General features: G+C 40.9%; 1 protein-coding gene across 21 annotated transcripts in view; it reads right to left on the bottom strand.

The window, feature by feature from the left end:
* Positions 1 to 19,461, bottom strand: part of LOC119549532 (heterogeneous nuclear ribonucleoprotein L) — a 116,195-nt gene that overhangs the window by 47,835 nt on the left and 48,899 nt on the right. For 14 of the 21 annotated variants that reach the window (XR_005219418.1, XR_005219417.1, XM_037857657.1 and 11 more), the window contains 2 exons: positions 6,581 to 6,763; positions 6,424 to 6,502 (listed from right to left, as the gene is read on the bottom strand). Coding sequence is in view for 18 of the 21 variants with exons in the window: in XM_037857657.1 (XP_037713585.1) it covers positions 6,424 to 6,502; positions 6,581 to 6,763 (262 nt within the window). In the remaining 3 variants the exon portion in view is untranslated. The remainder of the gene's footprint in view (positions 1 to 6,423; positions 6,503 to 6,580; positions 6,764 to 19,461) is intronic. The other 7 variants (XR_005219419.1, XM_037857659.1, XM_037857663.1 and 4 more) reach the window with 1 other exon arrangement.

Genomic DNA, 19,461 nt, shown 5'->3' with positions numbered 1-19,461 from the left:
TATATAGTTATAAAGTAGTAGTAGGTTGTCTTTTCTGTAGATGTTCTGGTTGGAATACTTGTTTTTACTTGGGGTAGAATATATAAATATATATATATCTATATCTATATAGAATCGTTTTCTGATCTGGCACTTATTTACGCACACAGAGACGCACACATACACAACAAAAATTGGGTTAGTAAGGTAGCAAAGAGAGTTTATGGTTATCGATAATCAGATGCTCCCGATTCTCTTTTTACATTTTGTATTGGAATCATTCGATAGACTCTGGTAGTACCCTCTGGTTAGTTGGGGATTAGCTAGTTAGGTACGTTTTGGATAGCATTGGCAGGCAAGGCAGGCAGGTGGGTGGCTGGTGGGCGGGATAGTAGTAGATGGTATTATATAGTAGTTGTTGGGACCGACGCAGTGGATGCTAGGTATGCTACTCATACGATTCTAAGCGTTATCCGTGTGGTTGTTGTAGTGGTGTTTTGTTATTGTCTATCAAAACCGAAAAACTGTTGTAAAATACAAAAACAAATCATTAGAAAAGGATGAACAAAATCAAAAGGTAATATTAGTTAGTGGTGAGTTAGTGATGCTCTTCTCCGCCCAAGTTTTCCATTTCTTCTGTTCGATATCTTTGATTCTTCGGTAGAGAGTGCAAGAGAGAAGCTTTGTTGTTTTTGGTTAATTAATGTTTGCGTTTTGTTGATTTAGTTTTTGCATATCGATGTTTGTTGTCTCATATTGTTTTGTATTCATTTTGCATTTTTGATTCAGCTTACTTCGTTTACTTCTTATAAAATATATATTGCATCAAAACTCTTTTAAGACCTTTTCTTTTTTTTGTTTTATGTGGCTGTTGTTGTTCTTGTGTTGTGGTGATTTGTTGTCATATAATACACAATGTATTCTGTGGTTTGTTGTTGTATTTTTTTTCTGGGTGGGTTCGTTGACATATTTTACAAGTGTGGTTCATAGTTGATTTTAGTAGTTTTAGCAATAGTCGTTTCTTGTTGGGTTAATTGTCTTTGGCTGTTGTTGTTTTTATTTTTTTGGGTTTAGTAAGACGCATTTGATGTGTTGTTGGTTCTGTAGTTGTTGCTGTTGTTGTGTTGCTTGCTTATTGCTGGTGTGGTTGTTGCTGCTGGTATCTTGATAAATGGTTGCGATTGGTGTCGACAGGATAAAATTGATCTGATCTGAACTGAGAAATCAACGTAGCTTGTTTCGTTGTCACTTTTTTTTTTTCACTGGCACATTACTTATATTTTGATATGGTAAAAACGGAAAAGAAAAGCTAGACATGAGCTCTAAAGAGCCTATTTAATAGATTTTTCAAATTTCCCCTTGGGTTGTCAAAGATATGTTGTTCAGTAGTGGTATTGGAATGTTACGCTAAGCTAGGCTTAAGCTAGGAGATATTATATAGTATCTAGACCCTCAACGAGCCGTGTATATTCGTATGCTAGTAATAGAGTAGGTGATATATATTTATGGATGATACCGTGCTGTGATAATGTCTTAGTTTAGTGTGGGACGAGAACTCAAAATATCAGGCAAAAAGACCGACTGCATTCAAGCGTTTGCATTGAATATATTTTCTTATAATTATAATTAGCCACAACTCGAAACCGAGACTCAATCATGGTAAATACCCCAAAAAACACCCCAAAGAACATTCATCCCAATCGGCAATGGACAAATGGCAAATGTGTGGCTTAGCCGAAAAGTTGGTCGTTGCCATTATGTGGGTAGCAATAAAAGCCATTTTAATTGGTTCTAAATGAGTGAGGTCCACGCAATTGCACAGACAAGACATAATATACCGCACATAAATGTGGGCGACTTGTGGGTGGTGATGGAAGGGTTCCCCTGCAAATAAACGCCCATATCAGATCGGTGCCACAGAGGCCAAATTATTCACACTGATTACATGAAGTCTTCGCTCCGTTTGGCATAAAATAAACCATTCTGGAAAAGTAAACCGTTATAATTACGATGTATTAGATGGCCAAAGCAAATGACAAGCAGCTACCAAAACGACAAAACACCCCACTGGAACACACATCCGTATCTATAAACTGTATATACCATGTAACAAGCACATTTGCAGGCAGCATATGGAGGGCACTAAAACAAATTGGGGGTCCAAAATAGCACGGGGCTCTAGATAAAACTGAAATAATCAGCAGGCAGTCAGGCCGAAGGACTCGCAGACACACACACACACACACTGTCTCTAACTTGCAGAAATTGTAGTGTCATAAAAATAAATAACCCAAAGACAGGACAACCGGGAGAATGGCCATGTTGATTTAGGATAAAGTAAGCAACAAAACCGAGACAGAGCTCTTCGATAGCAATTTAAATAAATAGGAATGAGCCTCCGAATATCTAGCCATAATTGAAATCACTGGGAAACCGAGTTGCCAACGTGATTTGCATGCGTGTTAGTGCGAGTGTGTATGAATAATTTATGCGCATTTAATTCGATTGTTGTGGCAGAATCACAAGAATCACGAGAGGAAGGAAGTTCAGGGCGGTTGAGGTGGTGTCACCTGCCTGGCTAGGGACTCCAACGACATAATTTAATCATAAACATAAAATAGTTTTGTCATGTTTTATTATTCAACTGGCAGCGAGGGAGAGAAAGAGGTCCTTTTTTAATGGCATCCAGTGCGACTCCTCATCAACCGCTGGTGTGTGTCCCTTGTTGTGGCTTTCTTTTTATGACATTTGGCCTTTCCCTTCCGCTTTCCCTTGTCTGAATCTGGTTTGGGTTTTATTTGTGTCCCGCCTTTTATTGAAATTTTTTTGTAGCCACTATTGCTACCAAGGTAGCCGAGAGTTCCCTGACTTATCCCTGTTCCACTTTCTATGATTGTTATTTCGCTGCTGTTTCCGTGCATTCGGAAATAAAATAAATAATGACTGCCATTACGGTGCACGTTTTGTGGTGAAAAAGCAGGCAGCAGGGGAAAAACTTTTTCATGGGCTGCCTACTGACATTTCTGTGGTTAATTATGGCCAGGTTCTTTGTGGTTATCTGAATACGCAATCAAGACCCAAATTCCCGGATTCTATTAACGGTTGGGGGCGACCATTATTTTTGTGGACTACTAACGCCCCATAAAAACTGCAATTTTCTGCACCATTTCCAAAAGTGTCTCCAATCAATTTCAGCAGGCGCAGCTTTACCTCAGCCACAAAACCAAATTAACTCGGAGACAAACTATCCGGAAAAACGCAACTGTCACTTGACATCAGGCTGAGGACAAATCGCTCGAAAATGCACGTAGGTTTGTCAAGTTGCAGTCATGGTGAGGCGTAAAAAAAACATTGGAAAAATCGAACGTCCTTGAGCCAAAAGTGCGCTAAACCAGCTAGAAAGCAAAAACAATTTGTGGTTAAAATAAGGAACCAGAAAGAGAACATCGCGTGACAACACGAAGGCAAATTCAGACTATAGACTATGCTAAGGATGAGCACGACGGTTCAAAATAGGGATAGGAAACGGTATCCGTAAGGATAACCCCCGTCAGATGACAGGGAAATGAGTAGAAAATTAACAAAACGCGCAGAGATAAAGTGCAGGGGGATGGAAAATTTACCCAGAAAAATATGCACAACCGTGGCGGTTGTCAAATGCAAATGCAAATACAAATTTTCGGTGTGTACTTGATGAAGTTTTGAGCTGCAGCAGGAGCTTTTGGCCACCTCCTCAGTCAGCTGGAGGGGGGAAGGATGATGATGGGTTGGCTGAATTGGCAAATGGGTGGGTGAGCACTCAAGTCGACTTGTTAAAAACTTCTTTGCTACTTTAGACGACCAGCCAGGACAGCCAGAACAGCCAGGACAACCAGGACACGCTGCAAGCCAGCTAGCTAGTCATTTCGAATGCTTTTTTGGAGACTCTTGTTTACCCAAGGCGGTGTCCTCGTTCTCGTTCACGTGCTGGCATTTTGTATCGATTGCCTTGGAAGACTCCTTTCGTCCGGAAAACGGAAAAGGTGAGGTAAAGCCACGGACACACGGCATGGAAATAGCTGCAAGGGGTTTCCCCCTCCTTCATTTTCCGCCCCCCGCCTTGAGGTTGAGCGCAAAATCTTATGCAAATATTATGTTTGCATTTTCCACTTTATATTTAACTTGCCTCACTTCACTTTTTGTTTTCCTTCGATTCGCTTCGCTTCGTCGTTGTTCTTAGCCGCTTGTTATTGTTGTTAAGACAATAAGGAAAAGTCGCTTTGAAATTGACGTGGCAACTAAATTGTGGACGTGGATTGTCACTTGCTACGATTTTAATGAATTCTATTGATTTTACTTGGCAGCAGGTCGTCGAGGAGTGTGCTTCATGTCAGGAGTCCTTTTTATTCCTGGCAAGTGGGCGAAAACTATTGGTCAGTGGGTAAGACAAGTGGTCATTTGAATATTGCATATCCAAACAGACTATTGGTGGTTGTATGTTAAGGTGGCTTTATTTTTAGCTCGAGCTTTAGCTTGATAAAATTTAAATTTAACATTTTGGAAAGGTTTTTTTTATAAACATCCCCCTGTTTACGTAACATTTTAAATGTTTTTAAAAAAGAAATAATCTTTAGCCATGTGAAAGATTATTTACCTTTAGCACTATATATATTTATAATTAAAGGAGCTTTTGGAATGAGCACCCTGTGTAATTTGCACACGCAGTATTATCCTTACGCTCTTTGATTATAGAAAATTTTCCCATTATAGGCCATAATTACTCAGTAATTAAGTAGGTATTTATAGAATAAGGTAATTAAAAGCTGCACAATACAAAAGGACCTATATTTGGGAAGGCATCTGTGAAAGCAATGCTTTCAAATCCGTATGCTTTGCCAGGGGTCCTTCAATTGCAATCCCATCACCAGCATCATCATCCTCCACAAAGGAGATGAAAGAGCCACCTTCGACTGGCTCCTCTTCGACTGAAATCGTTGGCACACAGTGGCATGTTCATTATATCGGACACAAAGATAGTGCCGGGCCTAATTTGCAAGCTGCCACACCACTACCTCTCCACCAACGCCCCCATAATGTGCCGACAACACATCTCCGCCCACTTGTTCCTCTGGAGGAACTCATTGGGGGGCGGGGCACCAAGTTCATTCAGTTTTCCCCATTCATTGATGGGGCAGACGGGCAACTCGGCAACTCTGTGGCACAAACAAAAATAGGGAATGCGGCGTTGGCGGCTGGGATGTGGCAGACTTTTGGCCTCCAAATGGAAATGGCAATACAACAGGGCGGCTGAATGCTGCCGAGGATCAGCCAAAGTTTGTGCAGCAGGAAAAAAAAATACATTGGTAACTCTCTGCCCCAACTGGCTGTCTGAGTTATTGTGGCTTTTGGTTGCAAAACCCCTGCCCGCCCCTCCCTCCCACTTCGACTGTCTGATGTTGCAACTTGTGTTGCTGCTGTGGCAGCTTTGACACTTGGCAGCGTTAATAGTGCGTTGGCCTGGACAGGATCCGCTGGTGGCTCGGTTTGTCGGCCTTTTGATGTGTCCCCTCGTCTGTCGACCTCTTCTTTTTTTGCTCCAGCAACAAATTGGCCAGGCGGCACAGACAACACAGACAACAAGCGACAACAACCGACAAAATGTTGACAGTGTCGCCCGGTTGTCTGGCGCGAAAGCAGCCGGGCAAAGCATTTAATTTCATTTTTATTCAAAGTGAAATGCACAAATTAAAAATGGCATTTAATGCGCAACTTTGTCGCACGTCATAAGCAGTGGGACATGTGAAATGCGCAAAATGGTGCAGTGGGTATAAGGCAGGGGGCACTTTGGAGTGGGCGTGGCACGAACAGGTGGCAACATATATATAAATCCCAGTGTGTGCGTGGGCCTTAATGTTTGTTTGAGCATCTTAAGAGTGTCGTTAAATGCTTGATTTAATGAGTTCTAGTCGTGTGAGTGGATTGTGTGTATTGTTTTCAAGATCGGTTAAGTTAATGGGTAAGAATGGGGGCGGGTTTATTTAGGGAGATTAGGAGACCGCTATAGGAAAACAACTTAAGATAATGCACAGCCTAGGAAATCACGCATACGCCACGTTCAGCCGCCTCACACAACGCTAACTAAATTATACATTTAGCAAAACAGTTACAAAGCCAAAGAGTTCTAAAGAGACGCATGTAGTAGGCATGCTCCAGGATTTTCAGGATTTTCAGGCTTTTCCAACTTTTTGGACACAAAAAGCAATTAACTCTCCGTATGTTCAAGGTGTACTTGTGTGTTTGAGAGTGTTTGGTGTCAATGCGCGTTTCTATGATATGGTTTGTGTGTGTTTGGTGTGTGTTTGTTTGGTGGGCGAGGGTGTGCGTGTGTGGGTGCTCGAGTGTCGATGTATTGGTGCATCGCTTATCGACTAGTTTAGAAAAAGGTAGTAAAAAATGTGAACGCACTTGGTAGAATCTCACCTGTGCTCAGCGTATAGTCCCAGCTGGTATCGGGCTCATTCTTGTAGACATTCAATTTCTCCGGCTGTAATTAAGTGATTGTAGTTTTTTGTTTAATTAAGCTCAATTATAAACGATCAATCGACCGATCGATTGATCTTACCTTGGCATAATCGATTTTCAAGGTGCAGCATCCGGCATAAATGTCGGCTCCATTCAGATTCTCGCGCGCCCTTGTGGCCGCTTCCAGATTATCGAATTCAACCATGGCCTGTACTCCGTTCTTTTTGAATATGACAATGCGCAGCACTTGGCCATGTGGATGACAGATTTTGTGCAAGACATCCTGAAATTAATTGGAATCCGGCGAGAAATTAGAAACGAATGCAAAAGGTAGAGAAAAATTTATGACCGAAAATGGTATTTATTTTGCCTATTATTATAGTCATATTACTAAAATTCCGAATGTGACAGCCAAAGAACATAAAAATTATTATTATATTTAGGTTATCTTTCTAGATCTATATCCTCTACTCAATTATACAAGATATAGTATTTTTCTCTGTGTAAATGTTTTGTTTTAATTAAAATTGCAGGACAGTGTGGTCAAATACACACAAATAACCTTAGATTTTCAAATCAATCAGAGCAAGGTGAATGGTTAATTGAAAATAAATGATTTCCATACCATCGTTTTGAAAGTGACCATTGTGGACAATTTCACTTTGTTTACTCCCAATTTTATTTGACTGTCTGCATTTGTTTGGCATAATTGGAATTTCGCATTTGGTTGGCCAAAACAGGCCAAGGAAGAGGAGTTTCTTCCGTGTCAGCTGTGTGAGGCTCAAGAACTCATTAGCATAATTTAATAAGCACTTGCCGCTGTACTATGCCAAAGAAATTTTCCAATTAACATTCATAAATTTTCGGAAATTACGTTAATGAGTTTCGAGTGTGCTAAAGAGAGTCTGCCAGCAGCAAAAGCCAGGGCGTGTCAAGTCTAGGCCAACAAGAATGAAATAAGAATACCGCGGTGGTAGTAGCAGCGTCTGGGAATTGATGGCAAATTATAATGAGCATTGGCCGTTGGCATGGAAATTTATGGAAAATTTAAGCCGCCAAATTTTCCGTCACCGCGCCCTTATAAAACTCCCCCCACTTTTTGAGAATCCGGCAACGACTTCTATTTATTCATTTTACAAGCGAATCGTTCGCAAGTCTTTCGTTGGCGAGGGGGGCGTTTTTGGGTTGCTTAGGGGCCATAATGGGTTAAATGTTCAATTTGTTTTTACCTCCCTTTTCCCATTCCCGGCAAAAAGGGGAAAAAGTGGAAAAGCGGCTTTTGTCTTCGCCTATTTTCCTGGGAGCAGCAATATTTTGTTATTCATGAAATTCATCGATAAGTCCTCTGGCTCATGAAATTTTGAATCTTGTTGAAAACTTTCAACATTGATTTGCATTAGACATGAGAAAGAGAATTTCGGGGGAAAAGAGGGTAGCTATTTGATTAGACAAAATTCCATCGAATTTTTTTGGTCTATGGAAATTTCCAGTGGCAAATTGTTTGGGGCAACTTTGAAACAAGGGGATGGGCGACTTTTCGTTATATATCGTTAAGATTTTTAAGTGCTGCGGAGCCATGACCATTTTCCTATAATGGGTTTATTAATGTCCTGCTCAGAAAAAAATTAAGATTAATTGGCTTTAAGCTTACAAAAATCAGATCGATCTACGCTTCAAATGGAATCATCCGTCTGTATAAACGCTGAGATCTCGGAAACTATAAAACCTAGAAAGTTGGGATAAGGCATGCAGATTCTACAGATTCTTACGCAGCGCAAGTTTGTTTTTAGCAGGGTGCCAAGCCCATTATAACAACCATAACACTTAAACTTGTGTAGCGCCCACATTTTAAAAGATTTTGTAAAAGTGTATATGAGATTTTGTTCTTTTATTGTTATTATCTATCTTCATTCCGAAAACTGCTTAAATCGGATAATTCATTCAAAAGTTACAGGCAAATAAAGAAGTTGACGCTAGGTGGCGTGGAGAGCAATCTTGGCAACAGTCACTTTGCTGCTAGCATATCTCCATCTCTCTCGCACTTCCTCGCTGAGTAATGGGTATTTGATATTCGAGGCCATGTACTAAAGCGATCTCTCTTGTTTTTTCTGTGTAGATTTTCAGTGCTCATTCTTTAGTTAACACTTCCTTACAAGTCATGTAACTGATAGTCATTGTGTGCGTTCTATTACTTAATTATTAATGCAGCTGCCAGCTTACTCTTTCTTCTACTCCTCTATCAATATTTTTTGTTTGCTTTTTTTACCCCAGTTCGCACACACTTAACACTTACCCCCTTTCCCAACCCCAACCCCCCTTTCCCACTTCTCTGTCACTTGCAACCGCAAAAGTTTTCTAATTAGTTTTTGTGTGCTCACTGCGCTTTATAGTTGTGCATTCTGGCCATGGAAATACAGGAAAACAGAAGTGCCAAGCAGAGGAAGTAGACAGAAAGTGTGAGTTGTTCCAAAAGGAAATGGAGTGGGTGCTGGGAAAACACAGGGAAAAAAGTGGGAGAGTGAGAAAAGTGCACTGAAAATACGTTTCTTTTTTCTTCTCCTCCCTCATTTTCATCTGGAATGACATTTTACAATTCGTTGTCGGCAATGGTGGAGGGCTGCATTTAATGCGATTTGCCAGAGGTCCTGCTGCAGGACAAGCGTCGTAAATGGAAAAGTCAACGGAGGAAACCAGGAAACTGGGAGACTGGGCGCCTGTCGCTCGATGGCGCACAAAATGTCTGCAATTATTGTAAATAGCGCAATCATCGAGCAAGTCAAGAGCGTCGCATCCTCGAGGAAAAGCCGGAAAAGCGAAGGGCGAAAGTGTGGGAGGGTCAGGAAAAATTACTCCTGTTTATGAGATCAGCTTATTGAATAAATGAGGCGCGTGCTTTGGCACTTTCCCCTCCTTTCTCCATTTCCCCCGTCGCCGACGGGTTGATGGCCATTGGGCATGTAAAAGGAAAGGATATTCGAAGAGCTGCCCACTCATTGTTTGCCGGTAATTTGAGTCCATTAGGTGAATGGCAATGGAGCTCCAGAGACGGAGGGCAGTTGAATGATGGAAGCTGATTAGAGCCAGCTCCCCGGGGGATCGTCAACGTTCATGGGAAGTGTCAACTCTCGAGGGTCCTCGATTGATAAATTGTTCAAAGCGATGTAAGATACGTTTGTATCTGCGAGATGCGTGGTTTGCAATTACACTGAGAGCAATCGAAGTATGAGAAAAGGTTTTTAAATTAAAACGAAAAACTTAGCTCTATTAAAAACCATTTAAACATAAATTAAGCCAATCGAATCTCAACATTGTTGAATTATTCATTTAAACTGGGAAACAAAAACCATCACTTTATTTTTTTCTTTTCTTTTTAAGTCTAGAAACTTTGGCAAGAAAACTGAACAAGTTCGAGCAACATAAACAATGAAATATAAGAGTTTTACTTGTTCAAATTTTCTTTTGGCCTATAAATCTATGCAGCTAATATAATTCATTTGTTTTCTAAATCAATAAAACAAAATGAACTCAGAAATAAATGACTAAATTGTTTGGTATTTACCCGGACTATTCTTGCTGTAGAATTTCATTAAATAAAATACAAGAAAAACAATAACAGATTTTTTATATATATTCTATGCTTGTATTTACACTGAAAAATCTGCAAATACTCCAGTAATAATTAAAATTTTAATTTCAGCATCAAATCTTTCTAATCTGCAGTTGAGCATAAAGATTTCCATGAAAATGCAGCAGCTTTTTTAGAGCTCGCTGGCTGCGAAGCTGGAAAACTAGGGGCAAGCAAATAAAAAAGTTCAACATTTCACGAGCTGTTGAAATTAAAAAACTAATCCACAAGAAGGCGAGAAATAAAAATGCAAGCAACGAAGGCGGCGAAATAAAAAACACAAAAAAGTAAAAAACAAATAAACCGCCTCGAAATGAAAGTATTAATAAACCAGTGGGCGAGGCTGGAATAGGGGTGGGCGGTGGGCTATATAGCACTATATAGCCCTGGACATCGGGGCTGGAGCATGAAACAGTTATTTAAAAAATAAGAGCCGAGCTTGCGCGCGGCGATACATACGTAAAATTTTATGCGCACTATAACTTGTTCGACTGGCGGGCCCCCCAAAAGAACAGGACGCCAAGGAAAAAATATGGGGAAAAAAAGGACAGCCAGCAGAAGCGGGAAAAATAAATTAATATTTTATCTAGAGCAGAGATTCGCTTGCACTGAACTGGCCACGCCCCCCGACAACCGCCCACCGCCCACTGCCATGCATTTTGTTTTGCCGTTTTATGGCCATCATCAAAAGCGCATTAAAATTTTACTAAGGCGTCATGCCGGAGGGGTTGATGTGAAAACGGAGGGGGGTTCCTTTCCAGGGTGATTGTCCAGGCGTGCTAAATATTAAATCAGCGCAATGCCAGCAACACAACAACAACATAAACAACATTTGGGGGGAGAAGGCAGTCCGCCGAGTATACCGGGAAAACATTTTAAGCGGCTTTCCGCAGGTCCATCAACGTCCTATTCCAGCCATATCACTCGGCCCCACAAAGGACACAATAATGCACAGGATGGTCGGTGCGGAAATCGCATTAAATATTAATAATAATGTGTGCTTAGTGGCACGATATCAAATCATTTTGTGGTCAGCTATTGTCTTTTCATTTTCCATTTTTATGAGGCTGACAATTTAGCAGATCCAGAAATTAGACCAAGTCATTAAAACCATTGTGCTGAAATATTACCCAGCTAAGGATTATACAAGAATCAGAACAAAAACCATAAAAAAAAGATAAGAATTAATTAATTTTTTGTGACATCCTATAAGGTCCTAATCAAAAACTAATTAATATGTATACAGGTCTTTTATAAACATCATGAGTGGGTCCGAAATACACATATTATTATAAAGAAACAAAAAATTTGAGAACGAATTTTCTTAAAATTGTTCAGAGTCCTTTTTTAAATGCGTTCTTAGAATACAATTTTTTAGTATTTAAATTTAGAATGCAATCAGATAATGCGAATTTCCATGGTGGTTAAGTGACATTATGTAAAGGTGGTCCCGAGTTCGAATGCTAGTCGCGGCAGTTCCTGACTTTTCTTTTATTATAGAGTTTTTTCAGCATATTATTATAAACAAACTAGTCCTCGGTGATATAGAAATCCCTTGCATTGATTAATGAATCAATACCAAACAAAATGGCAGATATTTCAAATTACCGTATTCGACCTTACGACATCGCCCAACTCTACATAATCCCTGTTTAGTCTTCCGAACTGGTTTCTGCAATTCGATCAATTGTTATGGTTTGCTCAGGAACTGGAAGTCATTGAACCTAACGCAGAGAGAAGGAATAACAAACACAAATTGGAGTTCATTCGCCTTGCAATTCCCTGTTTTGGTGTGGTTATCCCCCTTCTTCGGATAACCGCAAAAATTCAACAAGTTTTTCGCTCGCCGTTCTTCTTTTTTTTTGTAGCATTTGAATTTCTTATTGACCCATTTCTTCGGGGCAAAACACAAGGCGAAAAAGAGCCAAAGACCGAGCCCAAAACAGAACCCGAGTCCGAACCCGTCCCAAGCCCATCTAAACCGGTTTCGAATCGAAACGTTTGCAACACTTTCCGAACTGCAGCTGCCAGGGGAAGGTCGCTCCGCGGGGAAAGCCTCTTGGCCAACAACTGCAACATCTCCTGCCCCTTTTGCAAGTGCCGTTAGTTGTTAGCCAAAAGCAAGGCACAAAAAAACAGGAGAATCGCGGCCCTTGAGACCCAAGTAAGTTTCAACAACTGGAAAGACGGGTTCTTTTCGAATCGTTCCCTTTTTTTATGCATTTCCTTTAAAGGCAAGACTTTGCAGATTTATTAGAGCCGAAAGTAAAGCAGATGAAGGAAACAAAAGAAATTAAATCCTGACAAGAGCAATTTAAATACCAACATGCATTTGCTGTGATTCGATTTAACTTATTTTAAGGGTAAATATTTGCCTCGATGGCAGAACTTTTGTTCGCCGTGTGTCAACAAAGGTGTCATATTTTTAATAACTCGATAAATAATAATATAAATATATGCAAAAACTGATCTACCCATTTGACCCCATGGACAAACACAAATCGCAGGGCAAACAAAATGACGTGTGGCATCGGCAAAACATTTTACAAATATTATGCTATCATTTCGATTTTCATTTCCATTTCATTCTCTCACCTCCATTTGCGTGTGCACAACCCCCTTTGCTCTGCATTAAAAACACGGAAAAATTAGCATAATACAAATTATCAAAATTGAAAAATCGCAGGGGCATAAAATATGCATACGTTCGTTTGGAAAAGCTGACGTGACTGTTGGGTGGAGAGAAAATAGAAATAGAAAAACGCAAATTGGAAAATTTTTGTGTGAAAGTGACCGAATGGAGTATGCCACAACAGGCAGCTATCGTGGAAATTCAAAGCAGACAGAGAAAAGTCGAGAGGTAGAGACACTTCCGGCGGTTGAAAATGTGAGCAAAATGTAAATGAGTCAAAGATGAAGATACTAAAAAGAGGGGCAGGCCAGGAGGCGGTGGTAAGGAAGCTGAGTGTCAGCTATAAAATATTGCCATTACCATTTAATTGAGGCCTCGGCAAAAAGGGAAACTCGGAAAACTCTGCCGGCTGTGAAGTTGTTTTTAAGGGGCCAATGGATGCCTCTATTAAGTGCTATGCTAATGGGTGAAATTGAGAACCCAAATTGTCAAATGCAAAATATTTTTGGTATTGCAAAAGATTTTTGGGGAAGAGCTGACCAGGAAATGTTTCCTTTTTGATTGCTTAAAACTGAAAACTAAGAAAAGCCAACATAGACAAAATTTTAAATATTTCAAATGACTTAGTTTATTTTAAAAAACAATTTCTGTGTTAAAAACTAAAATGTTTTGAAGAACATTATAGAGCTCAAACCATTTTTTTTTTTTTTGTTGAAAGGTAAAATGTTTTGAAACAAATCATAGAGTTCAACATCTATCTATTTTATTTGTTAGTTGGAAAACCAAAAGTTTTAATTAAAAATGAAGCAAAGCAATTCAATATTTCAATTTAGAAAATGATAAATGCAATATTATCAAGGAATTTCTTGCGCGGATGCACAAATTTAAAATTACCAAATCTTGAGATTGTATCTCGATCGTAAAAAAAGTATTCTACCTTTTGAAGAAGAAAGTAATTTAGTATTTAAGTCACTTTTTGTGTTTCAATTACGAAGTTACAGCCAAACAGTTATCTGTTTAAGGTCCGAAGGCTGGCAAACAATTCGGAACTCGATTTCTCTTGACAAATTCGGTGCTTACTCTTATCGCACCTTAACGCGGTGCTTAAGTGGCCATTGCCGAGGCAGAAAAGAGGCTGCTAATTTTTTTCAAGCACCAGCCATCTCTCCAAAACCCCTCCCCTCCCCCCTGCGGCAGAAGCTCTTCAGTTTCAGTTTTACAACCAATAAAAAGATTTTTATGACCACAAACATTAAAATGTTCAAATTGAAAATAAGCAGAAAACAAAACACGACACACAAAGCAACAAAAGCGAAACATGAAAGGCAGCTTCAGGGGACACGAAAAGTGGAGGAAAGCATGAGATACATTTTAAACCAAATTTATGTGGCACAAAGGCAGCGCTGAAAGCTGAAGGCTGAAGGAAGCGGAAGTTGGGGATCCAAATGGGGGGGGGGGGGGGGTTCTTTCGACAGGTTACCGGGGGCCAGCGCTCCTGTCAGTGGCAAACAAAAAAGTCCAAAGACGCAGCCCGCTTAATGTGTGTGTTTGAAGTTGGCCAACAGGCTAACGCCCAACAGGGAAGGCAGGAAAAATAGGGGGCGTGGCAGGTGACTGCTACTGCTGTTGCTGCTGCTGCTGCTGCCAGCAAGAACCAAGACAATGCTGGGAAATTACCAAAGCACAAGGGCCAATTCGAGCATGAAAATGTAAACAAGACGCAAGGAAAAAGCCAGGAGAGGCCAGGCGAAAATGTGTGTCGCAATTGGTACGACCTGTACAACGGGGCGGATGGAAAAGCGGTTCGAGCTGTACAACGGGGCGGATGAAAAGCGGCAGCAAGCAGCGCCGCAACAAAATCAACAGTTAGCCAATGAGCCTGAAAGTGGCAGAGAGGATGGCAAAAAAAAAACGGCGGAAAACAACAACCCGTTAACATGGAACCCTCGGAAAACCATCCCAAAAGAGAATGGGAAAGATGGATGTATAACGACTTGGGTGGCAGCAGGCGGTACCTGGACTCCCTTTCGTGGGCCAAATCCAGGTGGGGCTCCGCCAGAAGTTGCACAAGACAATTATAAACGTAATGGCAACAACAGTTGGCCAAGCCGGGGAGGACCCAACAAAGGCAGAGTGGATGAAAAAAGTATCGTTAGTGAGCAGCAGCTGAACGCATAAATTCCGTTTAACAATGTCAAGTGGGTGGGGTGGAAAACCAGGGGGTGGAAAAAAACGAGACCAGAAAGCAGGGAAAACTGGTAAGACGCTGCGAACAACATCGCGTAGGTGTTGGTCGTTAGGCTAAAAAGCTAACGCAGATAATGTTCGTCCAGCTATATAGCCCTCTTAGTCTCCCCATACACATAGTATACCCTCCTTCTCTGTCTCCTCGTGTATATACAGAAAAATGTTGCATTAGAAGAAATGAATGTGGTGGTTAGTGCTGGTGGTGGGGGATACTTGGAACTGTGTCAGGGTTGCAAAGGATTGCAGAGGAAATTAAAAAAGGGGATTGGAAAAGATGTTTTTGGGGCAAAGGCAGACCCTCGAAGGGAAATGGGAAAAGTTAGGCAAAAGCTAAGTGCTTAGAAGAAATTGAAAATACCGAAATTGCATTGCCTTATCTTTGTATAGGAGTTAAAATTGAAAACGAAGACATGGCCAAGATATTATAACCGATAAGCAGGGGAGGGGAGGCAATAAAGGCAGCAAGCTCAAGAAAAAAGGTAGAATCATTAACACAAAGTCGAAAAATGTATATAAAAATGATTTTATTTTTAATGTTATGGTAATAGATTTGAGGCATAAAAGTCGTAAAAAGTGATGTGCTAGAAAGCAACTTGAATTCAAATTTAAATTGTAATAATAATTTGATTTGCATTTCTTATGCATATTTGAGATTCCAAAATCGATTTCGAGTAAAAGCAGCTCGGCAACACTGGCTGAGAACCCTTATTCGTAGTTATTCTTCCACCTGAATCTTAAGCAATTGGGACAGTAGTGATATTGTGATTAATTTATGGATAAATTTAAGGAACAAATGTTGGTATGGTATGGTAATGGTATTAAAAATATTTTTAAAGTTATGAGTTTCGTAGATTTTTAAATCGATTTCGAGTGTTGGTAACTCTGCAACCCTGGCTGAGTACCCTTATTCCTACTCCTTTTTCCACCTGCACCTTATGCAATTGGGGTAATAATGATAATGTGATCAATTTATGGATATATTAAAGGAATAAATGTGTAAACAAATAATTTAAATACAAATTTGAATAGTACTACAAATATTTTCAAAGTAGCGCATATTGTAGGTTCTTAAATCGTTTCGAAAGATGGCAACTTGGCAACCCTGTCGCAGTACCCTTATTCCTACTCCCTTTTCCACCTGCACCTTATGCAATTGTGGCAGTAACTCCTGCCCCCCTCCCCCAATGGATTACTGCAGAGGCAGCGAAGGAGAAATTAGCAAGCAAACACGAGTAAAAGAAATAAATAAAAGGAACGACAGGCGGACACGAAGGCCGAAGGACGAAGGATGGCTGGCAGTAAAAAAGGATAAACTGCGAGTGGATTGTGGGTGGTGGTCTGGGTGAAATCCTGTTGGAATGGCAGCCACACAAGCGACGTGCTCCCAACACTTCTTGAGTAATTCATAGAAAGGTCGTAAAAGTCGAGTCAAAGTAATTATGCTGGGGTACAAAAAAATAAAGGAAGCAAAAGGAGACAAGTGAAGCCAGGATCCTGTATTCGGGATTCAGGATTCAGGATTCAGGATCCAGAACCCGGGCCATTTAGGTTGTATGCAAGAGTTGTTAAGACAAATACACACACACACACATCCGACGAGAGTTGCGTTAATTGAGTGGGCCGCGCATGTGGGCGGGGTTAAAGGGGCGGTGGGCGGTGGGCTGAAGGCTGATGGAACGTGGACGGGGGGCGTGGCTGAGTGGGCGCGCTAAAGTGGCAGCCGCTGCCTTCCTTGCGCCTTCTGCTTTCAACGGCGGCATCAAGTGGCAAAAAGCCGCAGAAGTATGCAACAATTTTCAGCAACCAAGAAGAGCCGAGGGCGAACTTAACCCGGGCTTTCCGCCAGCGTAAAGGTGTAATGAATGTGCCTGAGGCTCTACTTTATGTATATACGGCATTACAATTCGCCTTTAATTGCTGAAAGCCCACAAATTACAAAAAGGAAAGACGGATGGGCTAATGAAACATGCGGGTGAAAGGCAAACGGAAGAGAATTCTCAGTGGATATGCAAGCGGAATTACGCGGATCCCGAGGTTCCCATTTGAATTTCAAGCAGCCGTAGGATAATGGTTTATTTCAATGGAAGTAATAATGTATGGGGATCACATCTTGAAGCGTATATACTGAACACATTAACAATATTACGCATTTGCTCTTATGTAAGACATGTTAAAGGTTACCTGTGACAAACAAATGTAACTCTAATTTAGATAATTGCTTATCAGTTAAAATACTCCAAATTATTTTAATTTATTTTGAAATAAGGAGACAATTAAATTCTAATAACGTTAGGATCGAGTTATCTTCTTGACAACCTCTTGAACAAATCACGAAATATCATATAACATCCAGAACTAACTGCTCTCAGTTAATCACGATTATCAGTCGTCAAGACAATATCAATAGGACACACATCCTTAACTACACTGGTATTCAATTAATCGGTACTTTGTTTTCAATCCCCCACAAGCTCTAGCCTGCACAAAAGCATGTTGCAAACTGATTTAGCCATCGATCCGTCGTCAAGTTGAATTGCCATTTTCAATCCAAGTGGGCCAAAGGGTAATAATTACAGCTCGTCTCATTAGCCATTGGGTATTAGTTGCATTTGGTGCAATTAGCAGGACCCAGAGCTGCGCCATTCAACTTGCCAACTGGCTCAAGGATAAATAATGGACACGAATACTCGTGCATAAATGCAGAACCCTATTGACATTAATTGAATGAACCAATATGGACAGTTAGTTATTGAAACATGTCAGGATGATATGGGGGGGGTTGTGCAGGAAAGTTGGATGGTTGGATGGGTACGGGGCCCGTTGGCTAAGCAAACATGTCGAACAGCGCGACTTGGACAAATGAGAAGGGCAGCCATCGATGACGAATGTGTGCATGTCAGAACTCGACTTGCCCGAAAGAGATCTCTCCTTGGCGAATGAAATTGCCTTGACACTTGACATTTGACAGCTGGGGAAAAAAATTCACAAAAAATTGTTGTGAAGCGTGCTTTAAAATTGACATATTGGATTCCTGCAAACGAAAGCCGATTTCGAATCGGCAGATCCCCTTATTTGCCAACTACCACCCCCATGGAACCCCCAGCCCTACTTCTTTAAAACTTCCTTTGTGTGCTTATGCTAATGTGCGTAAAAAGCATGCAAATTTCCATGGCAAGGAATAAATCTGGGGAAAATTAAAGGGCGGCGATTGAATTGGTTCACATGCCTCACAGACTCCTATTTTTTCTCCCACACCACCCGCCACCCCCCATGCCCCCACTGAGATTGTACCAATGGACATCCTGCGGTGAGAGCTGCCAGGTCCACGATTCATTTCCACGCCGCATATATGAATATAAATGCTGCATCACCATCAGCGCCTTGTTTTTGTTTTTATTGCCGCGCTGCGGTCGGAAAAAGCCTCACGCAGAAATTGAGTTATAATATGGCCGGCCAAAATGTGGGAGGAGTTGGCTGAGGAGGAGGAGGAGGAGGAGCTCGACTGTCATCCTGGCCGCTTTATGTGCATGTATAGCACACATTTTGGGGCGTGTGCATCATTTGGCCTGTGTGTGCGTTCCGAAAAATGGCAAAATGGCCAACAAAACCAAGAGCGAACATGGCCAAACGCTAAATAAACTATGCAAGAAATTTATGCAAATTTTATACAATGCTCAAGCATTTAAAACCGACTACTACTACCTAGACTTTTGTGCATGGAGGAGCGGCGGCAGTCAGAGAATGGTTGAAATCGTTTGTGATGTTGTTGGCTTTTTGGGTTGTCTATCTCCGTGGGGCTTACAGTCATGGCTAAAACTGATTACTCGCCTGGCCAGGAGAAAGGCGGCGGTAAATGGGATTCCAAATACTGATTGCAATAAAGCCACAAATTCGCAAAGAATGGGTAAAGAATTTTGGGGTTGTTTGGCCAACGTTGAATATGCCGCAGAGTATAGAAAAACCAAGAACACTTTTCGGCCTTGTGCAACTAAAATATAAAAGAGATTTAAACTAAAATGAATGCAATTTATTGTGGATCATATTTTTAACGAGGTTAATTGGATTGAACATTTAAATTGCTTCTCCAAAGGTGACACAATTCATGATTATATAATTCCTATTTATTTCTAAAGCTCTTAGTATTTTCTATAAATTTAAGAAGTTGAAAAATTGTTAACTTGCTTTATCCTATAAATATTTTCAGCTTTTTTGTTCGCTGGCAAAACAAACTACCTCAACTTAGTCTTCGATGAAGGCTGCTCTTTTTTATTTTCTTTGAGCTGCTCGGGCGCTTTTCCCGCTGACCAAGTCAAAATATTGCACTGGTCAACTATTGTGAACTGCGGTCGAAGGGCCACTCCTTCACAGGACGTCCTTCCTTTGGACAAGGGAACTCGGAACTGGAAACTGGTAACTGGTTACTGGTAACTCGGAACTCTGGGCCAGCACCTCGAAACCGCGCTTGCTGCTGCGGTTG

The sequence above is a fragment of the Drosophila subpulchrella genome, chromosome 2R (assembly GCF_014743375.2).
Source record: "Drosophila subpulchrella strain 33 F10 #4 breed RU33 chromosome 2R, RU_Dsub_v1.1 Primary Assembly, whole genome shotgun sequence".
In the NCBI taxonomy this organism is placed as follows: Eukaryota; Metazoa; Arthropoda; class Insecta; order Diptera; family Drosophilidae; genus Drosophila; species Drosophila subpulchrella.
The sequence above is the reverse complement of the archived record's forward strand: the minus strand, read 5'-3'. Positions and strand labels throughout refer to the sequence as shown.